The sequence below is a fragment of the Scardinius erythrophthalmus genome (assembly GCF_964197995.2).
Source record: "Scardinius erythrophthalmus genome assembly, chromosome: 9".
NCBI lineage: Eukaryota > Metazoa > Chordata > Actinopteri > Cypriniformes > Leuciscidae > Scardinius > Scardinius erythrophthalmus.
Window position 1 is genome coordinate 43,412,983 of NC_138229.1, and position 19,975 is coordinate 43,432,957.

A 19,975-nucleotide genomic window follows, 5' to 3' on the forward strand; every position below is an offset into this window, starting at 1 on the left:
AGTATTGGTTTATTTTATTTCTTTCCCCCAAGAAATTAAATAAAAATTCTTATACATATGTTACAAAATATTATATTTCAAATAAATGCTGTTCTTTTGAACTCTCTATTCATCAAAGAATCCTGGAATAAAAATGTAAAAAACTGTTTTCAACACTGATAATAATCATAAATGTTTCTTGATCATCAAATCATCATATTAGAGTGATTTCTGAAGGATCATGTGACACTGAAGACTGGAGTAATGATGCTGTAAATTCAGCTTTGATCACAGGGATAAATTACATTTTAAAATATATTAAAATAGAAAACAGTTATTTTAAATTGCCATAATATTTTACAATTTTACTGTTGTTTTTTTATTATTATTATTTTATTTTTAATCACAATATTTAAAAAATCGTACCAATCCAAAACTTTTGACTGGTAGTGCATGGTAGATACTATTTGCACGTCTGTGTATATAAACAATATGCAATAATAACAACATATTGAGTGTATTTGATTACATTTAGTATCAGAAATAGATGTTGCCTTATTTTCCCTACACCTAATCCTAACTATACTGATCCTGCTGAACAGTAAAGGTGTCCTCCAAGGAAATGAGTCACGCTTATATACAGGGGCGTAGCACCAAATTTTGGGCCCTGGGTACAAACCATCTTGCTGGGCCCCCGTACCAAATACCATAATGATACCAATGGGTGGGGTATTGCATTTTTATAATAAAAACATTTAAAATGTAAACAAAATAAGCCACACTCTGATTAATATATTTTGTTTTATTGTCAAAAGTACAAGTTAATTGATGATTATTTGTCTGTTTAAAATAAATGCAGACTATAGAATCACAGGGTACACTAACCGCCAAACTAGACATTCAGTCTTTGAATTACGTTTTTAAAATAAGTCATTTTCAATCATTAAGATGTGCATTAAACTGAAAACAATCATGTACTTAATGTAAGAGCGTGCGCGAGCTAATTTGCATAGTAATGCAGTAAAAATAGGCGCTAACGATCTGTGTTTTTGCGGGTGTTAGATTTTGACAATGGAGGGAAATATACAGTGTTTTTATGTAAACTTCTGATTTTTGCAGTGTAAGATTACGGTTAACACCTTTAAATATTACATAAATGTATTATTAGGCTATGTATTTTTATTAAACTTATTGAGTGTATAAATCAGCAGCAAAAAGTAATTCTTGAAAAAATCTGCACAGTAATTTTATCAAATCTACACGTTAATAAAAACAAATTGCTATTAGTACTCTTATAAAATTCAATCAGGCAATCATACATTTCTCAATTTTATATTAATATATTAATTTATATATTCAAGAATTTAGAAGTGTATTTATATAGCCTACGCTACACTAAACAGAAATAATACACAATTAAATTATGCTTATTTTAAATGTATTGAGCAGGCTAGGTATAAAAAATATAGGCTTTTAATAATCTTTCAGTGCGCAAAACCATGATAATATGAAACGCTTCAAAACAGAGCGCGTATGCGCATCGCGGGTGCAGAATGATGTGCTCAAAGCGACATGGAGTCAAAGCAAGTGTGCATTTAAAAGTTCACGGCGCAAAGCGAAGACATGTCGAGCGCACAAATCCTTGTGTATATCTGTCCAACAGTTTATTGATCATTTGTTTCTTCACAGTTTTAAATTCCAGTTATTGTGCGTTTGATGCCGATTCATAACGTTAGTCCTTGTGCTGTTTGTGATCTAACAGGCACACGGGTAGCGAGTCGTTTAAAAACAGCAACAAACTCCAACAAAATAAAGCCATTTTATGCAAATCCACAGCCTTTCTCTACAGATCAAGCATTATAATGTTAATATCATATTGGAGAGAGTTTTACCGTGCATCCTGCTGTAACCGGCAGAGGCGCGCGCGCTGTTTGAATAACGTTAACGTTAGCTGCGACTGAATGGAGAATGACTGACAGTCGCAGAGGAGGGAAAACGAGTTTCCGTAAACTTTAATGATGTAATACGACGTCTGTCACTCACATTAAGCTATGGAATGGCTTCAGATGACTTTGTCACCCAAACTGACGTGAAAAAAGCGCGAAGCGCTGAAAAGCGCGCTGTTTGCATCCCTGTATGTAGGGTGTGATACTATAAAGTATTGGTATATTATTCAAACAGAGTACGAACATAAATGTATGTAATTCAACCTGGAGTAGATATTTATGTTAAAACAATGTCAATGCTCGATGATGCAGTTGGAGCTCACCTTTCTTTTAAAAAAACTGAGTGAGCAACTGCTTGCCCTCATTTGCCTTTCTCTCTTTAATCTTTTCTTTTCGTTTTTGAGCCCCTTATTTTCCTTTCTTAAGGAAAGACATGTCTCTTCCCCTGTCTTCCTAGTTCCTATCACGGATCACTCCAGCTCCTGTCTCATCAACTGATTCACCGCGGGTCCGTAGCAGAAGCACCTGACCTGCGGGTCGTACCATTTGATTCGAGAGGGGTGGTGGGGCCCTGCACAGCATGAAAATGACTTTTTTATACCAAACCAGTGCCTAACTACAAGTTTAGTTTTGCACAGGAACTTTTTTATTTGTACATAAATGCTATGCAAATGTTAGTGCATGTATATGTATGTATAGAAAACTGACTTCTAAGGCCCCCCCCCTGCCTCGGGCCCTGGGTACTCGGTACCCTTTATCCCCCCAGTCCGACGCCCCTGCTTATATATGCAGTACATTTAAAGAGGCTGTGCATTCAACTGTGTGTGTATGCTAGTATTCACCTCAGAAATGACGTATACTTTGGGCTTAATGATACAAGTGTGTCTGATCAATAATATCAGCCTGTCTGATTTCCACATCAAATTTCAGTTATAGGCATTTTCAACACCCATTAGTCCCTTGTTTTTCACTTTTCAAATAATTTATTGATTTTCATTTGTAATAAACACCTTTCAGAGCTCATATGCGATGAAACCTGAAAAGAATGGGATCGGAAAAGGACAGATTTGCACTGGTCAAAAGGTAACATCACTGTCATTAGTTGCCATCCTGCTGTTTGTCTGGCTCAACCAGTCAATAGTTAGTGTAAATAGCCTGTGTCAACAAGATGAGGGACTATATGCACTTTGAATTGAGCTTAATCGGATCGATTGAGGTGTTTACATGAAGGCTGAACCATCAATCCAGTTACTAACTATTTGGTTTGGTTGCATGTAAATGTAGATACGGTTAAAGAAAAACGGTTTTACTCTAAGATGCTCAATTACTTCAGTTATTAAATCTATATTACATAATTTCCAATGGAGTCTAAGACCGTGTTAGAAAAAATTAAGCCTGGTCACAAACAGATTTTAGGTTTTTGTACAAACAAAATGTAAAATAAAGAATAGTTATGATATAAACTAGGCGATATACGATTTAAAGTCCCCCTGTGGTGTAAATCCAGCTTTTAATGTTGTTTATGTGTCTGTGTGGTGTTTTTAATATGCTTTAAGACAAACCATGTGTAAATTCATAAGTCGACAGCATTGCTGAGTATTTCCTCCTTAAAACTGCAGTGAACCAAAGACAGTCTCAAAAACACGCTTTGAAATCGCTGGTGTTTCTGACGTCACAAACTACCTTGTAACCAATCAGATCAACGTGTGATCGTCAACCAGTGGATCTCTGAGCTGAGTGAGTGAGTGAGTGGAGGCGGGGCTCATTTGCATATTCATAGAACCACGCATACTAAATGAGGCAAGGGTGTCGAGTTACATTCAAGATATTTTAAAACATGAAGACTTTTTTTCAAGGAAAAAACTTTAAATGTGCCATTTTGGTGATCAAAGATGAGTTTTAAGGGATACAATTATTGACTACATGGGGACTTTAGAACAGTATTTGTAGATCAACAATCAGACAAGCAAAGATGGGCTCACTGAACCTTCTCAAATCATCCTGGATAGCTGGTAGCTTGTGGCGTTTCTGCCAGATTATTGAAGCAAAAGGTGGTAATACTTCCAAAGGTTTATGAATCACCGTTCTAAGAAATTCAAGGTAATTGTTTCAGTACTGGTACAAAACTGGAAACAGTATCAAATTGTGAAAATAATTTTTAAAATCCCCTCAGATTTCAGGTGTGTGTTTCCCGTAACTCGCAGCTCAACCACCACAGTATGACGCTTCACTGGAGAAATGACCTGCTAATCACGACTGTTTCACAAAACTGCAGTTAGAAATCGGGATCACTCTGCCAAGCCTTGAAAAACACTAAATAGCCTCAGACTTTTGGACCCCACTGTATATTATAATTATTCCTGTCTGTTATTCATCACTTCATATTTCGAAAGTAATCTGCAAACCAAAGCAGACTGAAACACTGAAAATGGTTTTGAAAGAGTGAAAAGAGCACAGTTGTCCATCTTGGCAGTGACACGAAAGCGATGTCGGGAGGCATTACGTGTGACAGAGCTCAGAAAAGCTAGCATCGACTGCATCTGAATGAGAAGCCATTTGAGTGCCAGATCTCTGCTTAGCTTCAGCGTTGAGATCAGTGGCCTCTAATAGGAGATATTGGACCATCCACTGCCTCCTGAAGCCCTCATGACAAGCCTCTGCTGCTGGACTAACTCAAGACCCAACAGGACTCGACTGCCATTGAACACAGTCATAGCTGCCGGATAGTCCTCACTTCTGTTTCTTTAGCTACTAATTGTCACGGGTAGCGTGTAGCTTTTCCAAAAGGGAGATGAGTGACAGAATGATCGAATAGCCAAGAAGCTTTAATAAAAACAAAGGGCGAAACACCACTATAACATACCTTAACTTCAGCACAGAACAATGAGCTGAAGAAAGAGGCAGGCGATCAATGAAACGGGGAACAGGTGAGAACTAATTAGAAACCATGGTAACAGACGAGCACTCAGGCAGACACCGTGGCTGAATCCGGAATCGCCCCCTATACCCTCAAACAGGGCGTTATCTGAGGAGACAGCCATTAGTAGTGGTGTCCCAAAACATAGTGGACATTATTGAGTGCACTCCCATTCAATCCCACAATGCACCGCAATAACAAGTGTACAGCTGATGTATGCTCAACGGCTGTCCAAATTTGTCACTCGTTTTCATTCATTTCTTCAAGTGAACTGTATTAGTGGACAAACATAGGGAAGAGTGACTGAGGGTTTAGGAGGTTCAGCCAGTGACAAAGAAAACCATGACCTAGAAACTAAACAAGTACATGACAGTGAAACTATAAAACTAAACATGACATGACGGTGACACTAATATACGGTGTCATTTAAACTCGGACTCTCACATTTTTGACAAATTAATTTCCATGGCTTTTCCAGTCAACTGTGAATACTGGATAACAATACAGTAATTGAGAATGAATGAAAGTCACACGAGTGGCCTGTTACACTGTTCATGTAATTAATCACGCTTCACGTTTATGTGCATGTTCCGCATTTGCAAATCAGTCTAATAAACAATGATGTTAATGGGAAGACTAATTAAAAAGTTAGTAACCAACTTGATGTCACATTCAAACCTGAAATGACTTGAAACGTGATCTTCGAGGGGTTTTCAGTCAGGTGACATTAAAGGTTCATCTCTGTGTCTGTGGCCATCACGCTCTGGTGACTGATGATCCCCAGATAAGCCGACTACTTAAAAGAACAGCTGGACATTAGCCATCAAATCAAATATATTTGTAACCATGTTAATAATTGCATTATGAATGTGAATTGTTTTGATTGTTGTTGTTTTCTTGATAGTGTAAGTAATGCTTTTTTTGTGTCAGCATAAAGTTCTCATTTACGAAGACCACTGCACAACACTGCTATGTGATTATGTAAAATAAAATAAATTAAAATATAAAGCAAAACAAAAAACAAAATAAATAATAACAAGCCAGAGTTACATTAAAAAATAAGTACAATGCATGCATATACACAATAAGTGCATTGTATCATATTATTCAATTAAATATTAGTACAAAGTGGTTAAAGACGCCTATTATAAAGTGGGACTGAAATTACTTTTCCATCAAATTTTTCCAATTAATTTGATTAATTTTTATTAAGTTTTCCAGGTCTGGAAATCACAATTTTAAAATAAGCAGTGGCTATCTGCAAAAATCTTTAGATAATATTTACACTAAGTTTTATAAAATAGTAAATAGTAATTAAAAGCTATTGGCACCAACTGTAAATAATCTTGTATGCTATCTATTCAGGTTTTTGTTCTGATCTCATGGACTTTTAGTTTCATGAGCTGCATGCGGTGCGTCCATGTGCCAGCCCGTCAGAAATCAATGTGTAGATCAGTAAATACCTGTTTATTACTCTACACTTTATTTCCACTTTTTTATGTATTTTTTTAAATGTAAATAAAACGCCTCTTCAAGCTGATATGCGACGAGAACAGTAAAATAACCTGCAGAACATCCTGATAACATCTGCACACACTCATTTCATCTGTCTAGCAATGAGTGTTTGGCAAAATACATTACTTATAAGCATATTTTAAACCATCATATATAAATATGAAACATATCTAATGCAATGGAGAAAGGTGATACTCTAATCTGAATATAAAATCATGCATAACCATGTATACAGTAGTTATTTTAAGCACAGGATGTCTTGGAAATATCCTCTTTCTCTGTGACTAACGCACTGCAGCTCGTGTCATGTTTCATTCAAGTTTGCATCTAAAACTGAAAAGTCAAGCACATTTACCCATTGTGTAAGAGATTCCATAACATTTTACTCCAGTTTGGACCAAAACCTCCCTAACTGCTTCATGCTGCGAGACAAAAGTGACTTAACACAAGTAAAATAAGCCTGTGATGAGAAGAAAATAATACAGCAGTCTGGCTATGACAATAGGCCACCAGAAAAGGTTATTTAAAAGCTTTTGAGACAGTGCTCCAGGGACTGCAGTGACCACAGTGAAAGGAAACTGAGGTTGCCATAAAAATATAACCCTTTCACACACTCTTCTATTCCCAGATCTCTATTTAACGTGGCAAATCACCCAAAAGGGATTACACAGAGCTGTGCTATGCTGTTTTCCATTTAGCAGCTGCTGTTTTTTCTTTTCTGATGTTACAATGCCAATGTATCGTTTAGACATCACAACATAAGTCACTAAGTGAAGATAAGACGCAGAAAAAAATTATTCAATTATGTCATCACTTAAAGCCCCTTTAAGCCCCTTTTCACGAGATGTAAAATAAATCTATGATGTCCCCCGTGTGTGTTGTGGAAGTTTTAGCTCACAATACCCAACTGATCAGTTTTTACAGCATGTTTAAATTGTCACTTTTTGGGGCTCAGAAAAAAACTGCACCGTTTTAGTGTGTATCCCTTTAAATGCAAATGAGCTGTTGCTGCTGGCACAGGGGGCGGAGCCTCATGAGCTCACGCTTCAGTCAGGACAATCAGGAAAAAAACACTAACTCTCACTAGCAGTGTTCATTTCAACCCGGAGTCGGACATCAATGCCCACAGAGTCAGAGAATATATGCTGTATGGGGATGGAACAGGTATAGTCTAGTTTAATTACGGTTATAACTTATTTTTCATCTTGCTTTTATCCACTATTAGTACAAGCCTGTTGTAGCGGACCCCGTCTGAACGATGGCCAAAAATATACTGATGAGTTCAGTGAAGTTTATTGTACATCACACAAAAGATGAGCGCTAGTTTTACTCCAGAGAATCACTGTAAGAGCTGAATAAACACAGTATAAGAAGTGAGCATTAAAGTCTTATCCATAAACTCTCTCTCTCTCCCTTTCTTTAACATCAACATACACAGCGAATTACACAAAACACTCGTTACAACTAACAGTAAACAAATATATACACACCTTTTCAGTGGGGCTTTAATAAACTGGTAAACTTTATATCTGTAAAAGACTCGATGAGCTGTCATAAAGTGCGCGCTCTCACTTTCATTTCTGCCGTGATCAGTAACGTTAGGCCGATCTCCGGAGACTGTGAGCTTGATCACGAACAGTTGGTACTGATCCGAGCTCGAGTAACAATGAGAAAAAAATATGAAAGTGAGTGGTAATTACACCCAATCGAGCGATTTGTTTGCTAAACTAAAGAAGCCATTGAGCATCGTCGAGAGGTTAAAAGGAATTGGATTGACAGTCATGCGAGAGCCAATCGTGTTAAACCCGCCAATAGCGCGTCAGGTGGATAAGCCAGTTTGTGATTGGTCCCCGCAGATTTGTAATGGAAGCAGGATAGAAGAATGTACAGGTTTCCAGCCTGAGCTGCAGGGCGAAATCAAATCTAACCTACGGTAGGTTACGGACGATTTTTCGTGTTTCAGTTCTCCTTGTTAGCTTTGGTATGCTAACACTAGTTGGATTTGTTCTGGCCAGACGAAGTTCAAACGAAGTCCAGACGAAGTAGAGATGAAGTTCAGATGAAGCCTAAGCATTAAAGCATATACACAACTAAGATTATTCAATAAACCCTGCTCATTTTTTATAATCATCTCCTGTTTTCTGCTCTTCCTGCTCTTTCATGTTACAATTCTCCCTCGACCGTTTCTGTGTTCGAGGGTCAAGCATATCAGTACAAAGTCCTTCCCTTCGGGTTGTCCCTGTCTCCCTGCGTCTTCACGAAAGTTGCGGTGGGGGCCCTTGTATCTCGACGACTGGCTCATAATGGCACAGTCACGAGATCAGTTGTGCGTACACAGGGACATGATGCTCAGTCACCTCAGCCAGCTGGGGCTTCGGGTCAACTGGGAAAAGAGCAAAATAGCCCCCGTGCAGAGGATCTCTTTTCTCGGTATGGAGTTGGACTCGGTCGCCCAGACAGCAAGCCTCATAGAAGAGCATGTTCGGTCAGTGTCGAACTGCTTGAATTCGTTCAAAGGAAGGACAGCGGCCCCACTTAAATTATTTCAGAGAATCCTGGGTCATATGGCAGCCGCAGTAACGCCGCTCAGTTTGCTTCATATTAGGCCGCTTCAGCACTGGCTTCATGGGCGAGTCCTGAGATGGACTCACTGGGTGACAATCACTCAGGTCTGCCGACGAACCTTTAGCCCGTGGTCGGACCCTTTGTTTCTTCGGGCTGGAGTGCCCCTAGAACAAGTGTCCAGGTATGCTGTGGTCGCCACGGATGCCTCTACCACAGGCGTCTCACAGTAGGCCGCCTAAAAAAACGCTACAGCAAAGACATACTGGTCCGTACGGACAAGACTGCGACCGTTGCGGTGGTTGATGGCCACCCTGAAAGTCTATGCTGCCGAAATGTCTGCCAATAGAAGGCAAGTCGGTCGAGAAGCACGACCTGGTCATCAGGTTCCTTAGGGGAGCGAGGAGGTTAAATCCACCTTCCCCTTCCTCCATACCCTCTTGGGATTTGCTCAGAGCACTCCAGAATACCCCCTTTGAGCCTCTGCAGTCAGCAGAGCTAAAAATCTTGTCTATGAAGACGTTGCTACTGGTTGCATTGGCTTCCATTAAGAGGGTAGGGGACCTGAAGGCATTTCCAGTCGACGAATCGTGCATAGAATTCAGGCCGGATGACTCCCATGCCATCTTGAGACCTCGCCCACATATGTATCCAAGCACCAGACCTGCACTCGATGTATCCATGAGAACTGGTGGTAGGCTGGGTGCCCATATGTGTGACCCTGAGGGGATCTCATATGTGTATATTTCCACAGTATAGCTCCTAAACAGAAGCCAGTATCGTTCCCAGTGGTCTCTGCTAGGTGTAGTGCCACCCTAATTAGGCTGAGCCACCCCAGAGACATGTCATATGTAATTCAGCCCAAGTGGGTAAGTATGGCTTCCGCAGCGTTTCTTTTCCAGTGGAAAAAGGGCATGCTTTCCCAGTGTTCCTCAGTGTTGGGTCACTGAGTGGGTCATGCGGAACAGCAGTGATGGACATTCTCTGTGTAAGCCCTGTCCTATCCTTCACCCCATCTGCATAGAGGTATCAGGAGGCTTTAACAGGGCAGCATCTGTGGTGCTTTGGTAGGGATTCCTATTCGTTGGTCACTACCAATGTGGCATCGAACGTGACCGACTGAAATGGAACGTCTCGTTATGTATGTAACCCTAGTTCCCTGTCTGGTCTCCACAGTGGCTGTACCACCGCTGGGCGGCCGGGTCACGGCTTGGCTCCTCATATACCCACGCTGCAAGGCAGAGCAGCTGTTGCAATTCTCGCATACCAATCGCAACCCGTTTGAATACATTTTTATAAGGGCAAGTGCAGAGTAGAATCAAGAGTTTTTAAGTCTGGGCCTTCATGAATTTTGGACAAGGCTACTTTTCTCTCTGTGTAAAAGGTTTTCTGTTCTAATGATGATTGATATAAGGAAAAACCTGGCTTTCTGATATCCAAAAATATTACATAAATCATCCAGAGCCTGATGAAATGAGAACCTGTTAAGAGCAGGAAATTAGCAATTTCAGATGTTGGGTGAAGTTTGACTTCCCATGGCGCTCTGAAGTAAAAAATCCTGTCCAGTTGAAAAGGTTTCAGATGCTGAAATCATATAAAACACTTCATATCTGTGTATCCTATACAAACAAGGAATTATGTTACTTATCATTACTTTTAGTCATCAGATTTGCGTGTAGGTTATAAGTATGATACCACACACAAACACACACACACAAAATATATTTTTACCAAAAAATAAAAATAAAATATATTTCATTTCACAAGGGAGACTGACCCAGGACGCCGCTAAACTGCTGCACACTTCAACCCCCGCTGTGTTCAAACCAAATCTACACCCTGGAGTCTAAGACTAAAACATGTGCTTTTTTAAAACAGGGAGCTGACAGACAGCTGCTTATTTATTTTAAATATTTTAAATAACAAAGTGTCAGGCCAGTGTAATAGAAACTAATGGATTCTGTTGGCTTTGGCACTGACTGATGGAGTGTTGCTGAGAGATCCAGCTTAATCAATGCCAGTTCGTTTTAGCATCAGCCTGATTGGATGTGGCGTAGCGCAGAGTCACATTCAAGCACCTGAGACCTCCAAGCGGAGACACATGTGTCCACAACTCCTATGTCCATCAAAGGTGTCATTTCAGCCATGCCCACCTGACCTGAGCGTGAAGATGACTGCTCTCAGGTAGTGCTCGGAGACAGTGGATGTCTATGCAGTGACACCCAGATTAGCAGTTTCTTCCTCTGCGTGTTCTCAGTCTTTTTTTTTAAAGAATACAACATTTATAACTTACCAGTTTTCTGTTTGGACTTGATCGCCAGCTCGCATATCCGCCTTGCGTTGAACAGAACATAGAGTTGTTCCTCTTTCGTGAGGACATCATCAGCATCAACCTGTACAGACACACAAAATATAAAACAACAATTAATATAGAGTTGATTACCTTGGGTATTATTGATCTTTATTAGGGCATATTGTTTTTTAACCATAAAACAGTCTCTATGTATGTCATCCTTTTATGTCAAGCTCTTCAGTGTAATTAATTCACTGAGATAAATGCTCTGAATATTTACAATTAATAATTATTTTATAAGAGATTATATAGTATAACTAATTTCTAACTAATAATTTTATGTAGTATGTAGTATCACTTATTAAATAAAAATGCATTGCATAAAAACAATGGCACCCTAGCATCACGCTACATTCACAAACATTTGATTTGATATTAAAAGCACTATCAACGTTTTTTTCATTCCTTAAAATATATCATTATAGATTCAGACAGACAGACAGACAGACAGACAGATGGAATATTAAGTCTGGCTTTAATGCCCATATAGCTTTTGAGGTCACTATATGTACATTTTCTGAGCGATGCACACATTTTGTATCTCTAGTGATAAACAGGCAGTCTAATATATCAGGAGACAAACACAGAACCAACTCTAAGATATCCAGCTATTTTATCACTTTAATATCAGTGCATATTCCACGCTCACAAAAGCTTTTGCCAAGTAAACAAACAAAACAATGCACAATATCTTGAAGGATCTAAGGATTCTCAACAGCATCATACAGTATGTGTGTGTGTGTGTGTGTGTGTGTGTGTGTGTGTGTGTGTGTAGCTTCAAGAGAGCAACCATACATCTGTGTTGTGTTATCTTTATCCTTTTTATTCATTTATAATAATTTAATCATAATTGTTTATAATTGAATAATTTATTATCCAATTTAATCATCTAATTGTTCATCTTTATTCTTTTACTTTCCTTGCAATGCTTGCTATTGTTGTTTAATCTTATGACAGTGTGGTTTGAAGGGATGTTTGTCTTCATAAGAGATTAGAGAAAAGTCTCTTTCAAGGTTTTAAGGACAATGTTGAGAAGCAGTAAAACTTTCCATTGCTTTTGCTTTGGTATGCTAACACTTGTTGGATTTGTTCTGGCCAGACGAAGTTCGAACGAAGTCCAGACGAAGTAGAGATGAAGTTCAGATGAAGTCTAAGCATTGAAGCATATACACCAGTGGTTCCCAACAGGGGGGTCGCGGCCCACAAGGGGGTCTCGGCGAGCTCTCTGGGGGGTCGCGTCATATTTTGAAAAGTTTTGAGTAATGAGCATTCAAGTCGTCCGTAACTTCTTCTATGTTAAAAATTTACAAAATGTATATAATGAGCGAGTTCATTATGAATCCATCTTCCAAACCGTGTTTTTGTCTTATTCTGAATCACTATGGTACACCTATAATAAGTGTTTATATTGGGACTATTTAACACTGGTTCGGATCGCCGCCGCTGCGGAGTAGTGGTACTTGACCTGCGTGACTCGTCATAGCCAAACACAGAGAAGTAATTCCGGCTCCAAAAGACGCATTATTCTGTTAACAAACGCATGTTTATTAACGATCGCTATAGCGCAAAAAAAAAAAAGGAATGCATGCTTTAAGGAGAACGATCATATTACATTAGCTAATTTGATCCATTCCCTGGCCTGGCTGACCAAAAATGGGATTTTAACCATGACAGCCTTAAAAAACAAATACAAATGGGCCAGACTGACCCTTGAGGATGATAAAGATGTCTTACCCTGTAAAGATCTCTTCACCATTGACCAAATTACTCACGACCAGCAGATCCTCACACTTATTGATAAAGCCTCACAAATAACATGCAAGTATTGGGGTCCCAGACAGCAGTAATTTTGTAATAGCCTATATAGGCTATTCAATCTTTTTTTTTTTTACCTACACACCAGTGTGAATACTGATATTTTTTTATTGCGATTCAAATAGGGCCAATTTATAGGCTACTCTTAGGCTTACGTTTTTAAATTACAAATGGCCCACTGATGTTTTTGTTATTGTATTTTCAATATTAGGCTATAGGCTATTATTTGTGCATAAACATATCTGGTTATAATAAACATAGCCTACCGTTTGCTTGAAAACAACATATTTTGTCATCCTTGCTGCTAGCCAACAAGAGCGATAATATCATTAAATGTGAAGGGGGGGGGGCCCTAAAATATTTTCTTGGGAAAAAGGGGGTCTCAGACAATAAAAGGTTGGGAACCACTGATATACACAACTAAGATTATTCAATGAACCCTGTGCATTACTCTTCCTCTCAGGCTAAAAATATACCTTTAGTTAATACAGTTTTGTTCACTGATTTTGTGAATCAGATAAAAATCTCTAATACAAAAAATAAATTTCTGACAGGATAATGTAAAGAGATGGGATCCAATATTCCTGCTGTGGAGATTCAATCTAACAATCTCGACAGGTTCTTCATTTTCTATCTCAGTTGGGCTTTTGGTTTATGAAAGTGCTGTATGTAATATTCTTATGTGATATTCTTATATCCAATTATCCACCTTATTCCTACACCCCATGATGCTCTGCGTGAAATATGGGTGTAACTTCCGTTAAGCTGTAAACAATCAGGGAAAGGCTATTGTTAGTGAATCAAAATCACCATGACCCAATAATATATATATATATATATATATATATTTTTTTTTTAAACTGGGTACAATGAGATGACATTATTCCCTTCAACCATCGAACATTAAAAGGACATTAAAAAGTGTAAAAGCATCAACATGAATAACCCCAAAAGCACGACGGGTTAAATAATATATATCTGTATTATGTAACATATGTTACCTTAATCAAAAATGTTCATTTACTTCAGCAATGCATGACACTATTTCAAAGTGATTGAAGTGATGAACAGACCACAAGTGATGTGCAGTACATGTTGTCCTTTTTCATACTATTACAGAGGAATGCAAAGGGAAAAAAAGAAAATAATCACGAGGAAAAGAATGCAGTGACTGAAAGGAGATCTTGCCGTAGATATTCTTGTCACGTTTAAATACCAAGTGTAACGTTATTCTCACGATGTCTGAAATTAATAAAACATGAAGGAAAACTGACGGATCAGCTTTATTTTTAGGGCAACCTTGTGATTTGAAATGATTCGTTTCAGTCTTTTTGAATGGAAGTTCCCCAAACCGGAAGTGCCACCCATAATTCAACACGCAGTCAGCTCGTCAGGAATAAGATGGATAAGTTTATGTAAAATCTCAGGCGTGCTTTGTCCACATTGAGCAGTCAAGCCAATGCAGGTGTGACTCTGAATATGGCTTACATTTGTTCCCCTTTATCTCTTTAATTTCCTTTCCTCTCTACTGTTACAGCATGCCGGAAATGCCACCATTTCCAGTTATGCGCACAGTTATCCATTGGGGAAACCTGGAATTTCTGGGCTCTACTAGAATAGTTTTTCATGCTTTCATGCATATTTGACATTGCTGCATCCCAGTCTGTCAGTGTGTTTCCCGAAAGCATCCTTAGCCAACTGTGGTCGCAAGTTCAGTCGTTATCAGCAGTTCAACGAGTCAGCGTTTCTCTGCTCTGATTGGTCGGCTGGAGCAGTGTGTTGTGATTGGTCGAGAGCTTCGAGTGTGTTTGGGAAATGCCCCGCCCCTTACCATAACCACCAGTTTAACACACTACTAACTAACTCAACCAGGCCCCGCCCCTTTATTCTGCGCATGAATTATTATGATGAGGAATATTGTGTTCGTTCCCGGAAGAAACTCAAGACTAAAATGGAGGCGTTTCAGGAGTTGCAGGGAGTCTTTAAGCTAATGGTCTTGAATCAGTTTTCCTTATGTTAAATCCCATGTTTGGGATAGTGCATTCAGTTATTCACTGGAAACAAGAGTTCATTGTTTATTTATTTATTTATTTTTTCAACCTCTATATTTTATTTCCTTCTTTAATGCTAACTAATAACTGCCAACTCTTGTTACATAGAAATGCTTTCCCATTAACAGCACTCGGATTTAGCTTGCCTTACAATGTCCAGGAATCCATATCTTAAAGAATAAAACCCATCCGAGCTGGAAGAGTTGCTCACAGCCATAATTAGACGTTCTGTTCTTGAACAAGCTACGGTTATATGAGAACCACCGATTTACTATCATCATCATCATTTACCCAAAGCATGCGTGCTATTTATAGATGAAAAACAGCCACATCAGGCCCTTAGAGATTATAGTATGTAGCTTGTCGGTTTCACTGCTTATGAGATGGAATTAATTTTTCTAGCATTGACACAGAGAAAATGAACCTTGCGTTTGCTAAGAGCTTGTCAGCACTGATTACATCCAGCTGAGCTCCAGTCACTGTTTAGATCTCAGGATATTGATCTCCATCTCAGGGAAGGTGTTTGATAGACCTGACTGCAGTTTCTTTATTTGTAAGCATTCACTGGTTGTTTAACATGGCATACTAGCACAGCACTCTTACTAACCCTGCCGTACATTAGATCTGTGCTCAGCATACAGTGCACATTCATATCAATGGCACTGGCTTGGCTGACTTACTTTTTTTTTCACAACAAAAGTGAACATCACTGAACTTACTTAAGCTGGACTATGACACTATTTTCTTCCTATCCCATAAGGCCACGGGAGACGAGTTGTGAACGACACAACTGATTCTGGTAGGTCATGTGACAGTGACAACATGCGTCCAAATTTCATTCATCCTACCCATATTCATACTATATAGTAGTACAACATACTTAACGGCCTCAAAGTAAAGGTCCTTGCACACCGAGTCCGAAATTTTCATATGCGTTGTTTCATGTTCATCATTCAGTGGCTCTGAACTGTCAAAACACCTCTCAAAGTGCTTGCTACAGATGTGAAAAACACAAAATCGATTTTTTTTTTTAATTTATGACGGATGAAAGTTTCAGAGGCAGTGTGTAAACGTGATTGACACAACATGAGGTCGTATTTATTTTTTAACGTGCAAAAATTACGGATTAGAATTTCGGACTCCGTGTGCGAGGACCTTGACTATCAGTTTCGGATGCAGTGAGTATTTTTCCTACAGTGGCATTTTAAAATCCTACTATTAAGAATCAAGGCACGACTGAAAAGCAGCATGTTTCATTTTCACGGAGACGGCAACTTCTCGGGAACATACACCTCAATGAACACTTAAACTTTTAGCCTTTTATGTTCAAACCGGAGTCAGACTATGATGGAGAGACTCAAGAATAAGTGACGACATGTAGAAGCAACAGGACATTTCTGAATGGTTAGTTGGTGAATTTATGAAGCTTATGTGTAGTTATCTTCTAGTCATTGATTAGCATATTCTGTCATGATAAACTATAAATTGTGTTCAGGGGGCGGGGTTATGTAAATTCTAGGGTTGGTGATGTCACTAACCCGGGAGGAATGTGGTGTAGTCTCTACCAGCCGTTTGTTGTAGTCCTTAAAAAGCCATTTCTGTAAAAGCAAATATCTCCCTTTGCTCTGAACTTTGAGCGTTGTAACTTTGCAGATGTTGTTTATGCTCAAACAGCAACATTACACACTAACTAAAGTTAGAAAAGTCAAATCAAAATCAACCACCCCTTTAAAGTGCTGAAGGTCGCAACAGGATTCAAGAGTGAATATTTCATTATAAGGCAGGCTTGTTTTCATTCTTCACAGGTATGGTATGTAATTTTTGGGATGTTACAGTGCCTTCTTTTATCTAAGCATAAAACGCAGGGACGGGAAGCAAGTCGTTCGTCGGCTGATTTCTCCTGAACGGTCTAAACACTGAGGCTTTGTGGAGTGATGGACCCCACGCCGCAAAACTGGCTCGACCAGTGGGGTTTCTTCGGTCAACAAATGCAATTGAAACTGCAATTTTGTTGCAATGCAAGCATTAGAATATGCAGTTATAACATTTGGTGACACAGAAATGACACACAATCAGTAATGTCAAACAACCATGGGTTAATATTGCATATTGTCTATTCACTAAGACAGTTTAGCTTGTTTTCTTATGAATATAATGAATTGGATTACTATGGGTGTCCATTTGCACCTGATATTTGACATTCATGAAGAAATGTAGTTGGAAGTCAGACTGACATTAATCAAGATGGATAAATATGAAAATGTCCAGTAGTTTTGAGCCGAATGCAGTAGCACTAATTTAGGCATTAAATCAACATTTTCTTTTTGTGTCTAAAAACATTTACCTTTCACGGTACACGGCAGTCAACATCTCACACTTATATAAGCACAGTAGCCAGGCAGGATTTCATTAAATTAAATCACAATATTTTCCAAATGGCCAGGCCAAAATCCCAAATTAATGAAATGAATAGCATGTCTTTTATCTTACGACCGAGTGGTCGAGTGACTCTCAACTCTACTGTGCACTGCCATGTTTGGATATGATAATGAGACCAGCGTCTCATAGCCATTTTTATTTTATTTCCAGAAAGGCAGAGGTAGAAAAACCAGAGACGACAAAGGCATGATAAAAGAGCACAGCAGAAATCTGTGTCCTTGGATGAGAAAGACGGACCTGAGGGGAATGTGTTGAAATAGCTGAAATATCATGCGTTTTCATAAAATCTCTAAAGGCCTGTTCCCTCCAGAAAAAAAGATATTTGACATTAGATATAGACTGCAATAAAGCAGGACAATGAATCAATTTTAAAAGGCTATGATTCACCTGTATGTGCTTGAAGTCTTCCACACAGACTTTGTTTGAATCTTTGGTTCGCATAAATCACATATAAAAGTGTAACCTTTACTTGTCGATTTATGTAAAATATCAACCTAGTGAACCCACGTCTTTTACATAATCGCCAGAAGATCTCGGTGAATAAGCAAGATGTGTGATACAACAATAGATGGAGGAAATGCACAATTTTAGTTTGTGATTAATAAGAAGATGCTGTGCTGCTTCAGTTAATTGCAGATTCGTCAAAACACAAAAAAGTAATGTAGCTTTTGGTCGCGCTAAACCGGAACTTGCTGGAAAAAGTAGTTAGCTGCTAGAAAAGCTATCTATCCACTTCTTTGCTTGTTTTTGCAACTCAAGATGCTGCACTCTTTCAGAAGATGTGTAACAGCGCCCCCTACCGCATGACGGCGAAAACACGGATTGCCGTAAAAACTTGTTAATGGCGGGGAAAGAGTTAAGTGAAAAAATGTAACGGAGTCAGATGTTTGTAGGGAGGGGGTGAACAAGTTAACCCTTACTGGCAGATGGCGTAACTGCACTCTTCTGAGACAGTAGACAGTGAGGTTTCCTTAAGAGGGTTTTCAGTGAAGAAAAGCACCACTAGCTTCCTCCTGTCAGCTTGAGTAGTAGAGACAGACAAGCATGTGACTCATCCAAAGTAAATTGAAGTCAGCCAACCCAAATTGTCTGCTTCATAGTGGCAATCATAGTCTCAATCACATCATCCTTTCTAGCCCTGTTTTTCCACCTCCACGCCAGACTGGGCATTTCTGACGCCGAAACATCTGACCCCACCGACTGGCAGCATCTGTACACATAATATTCTATCCATCAATATTTTCTCTTTTCTCAAGTAAGGAGGTGAAGGGAAGTCATATTTTGGGCACTGAAAGGGTGTACAGAGGAGAGACATTTATGGCTACGCACAGTAAACAACCACAAATGGAACAACATTTTGCCACAAGTAAATATGGGAAAGACACAACTTGTTTGGTGTTCTAGATGGGCCAATATAGAATATTCCAGAATCCAATCCAAACAGGCAGGAAAGAAGACCAAGATATAAATTTGCTCAGTACTGGTTTAATGTTATGCAGAGGCAAGTCCAGTGAGAAACAGGACAACACATTCAAACAAATCTACAGTTCGCAAAGTATAAAACAGATACAGGATTTAGGGGAAGAAATCCTCCTTAAGAACATTGTACATTGTGACATTTAACGCATTAGCCAATGCGCAATTTTATTTATTTATTATTTTTTTAAATCAACTATTCTATTTAAATTTAGTTGAATACTTCAATAACCGATGACAGACAAAGAAAATCCCCAATCAAAGATTTATCTGGAATGTTAACTTATTCTATGACTTATATATACTGTAGGTATATGAATGAATATTTTTATTGTCCATATTTTAATTTAGGATATGTTCTAATAGCAACACGAATTAGCCTAAAAGTTTTCACTGTCTGAAATGCACATCTAACTCAAGGAATTACAGAATAAATAACATGGGATACAATATGTATTACATTTTATAATAATAGCACTAGTAAAAACATCTAAATTGTCTGTGCCAATACTGGGAAACTTTTGAAGTAATATTTTCACTTCAAAATAAAAATAATACTCCACAAATAACAACATGAATGTGTCCTCGAATCCAAATTAACAAATGACATAAAAACGTTGATATTCAACTAGAATGTCACAGATCACTGTTTTCCACACACACAAAATTACAGGACTGACTACAAATGGACAAATGTTAATATGCAGATGAAATGACAAAATTAAGAAGAGCATAGCCATTCATTTTTGATTTTGCAGAAGCAAGCAACAACGGCCGGGTTGCTTAAGTAATGCTTTGTTATCTCTCATTTGCTTTTGTTTACACTATGGTGTTCAGGGTTTAGTGTAGGTGGTACGTTAATTTCAAATGTGATAGAGCTTTAACCTTTTAACCTATTTCATTTCCGAACTGTTGAGACACA

General features: G+C 38.6%; 1 protein-coding gene across 1 annotated transcript in view; it reads right to left on the reverse strand.

Moving 5' to 3' along the window:
* The window catches only part of pth1r (parathyroid hormone 1 receptor), a 104,431-nt gene that overhangs the window by 42,375 nt on the left and 42,081 nt on the right, over nt 1–19,975 (reverse strand). Inside the window, exon 2 of the mRNA XM_081373346.1 lies at nt 11,213–11,312. Within this exon, the coding sequence (XP_081229472.1) occupies nt 11,213–11,312 (100 nt within the window). The remainder of the gene's footprint in view (nt 1–11,212; nt 11,313–19,975) is intronic.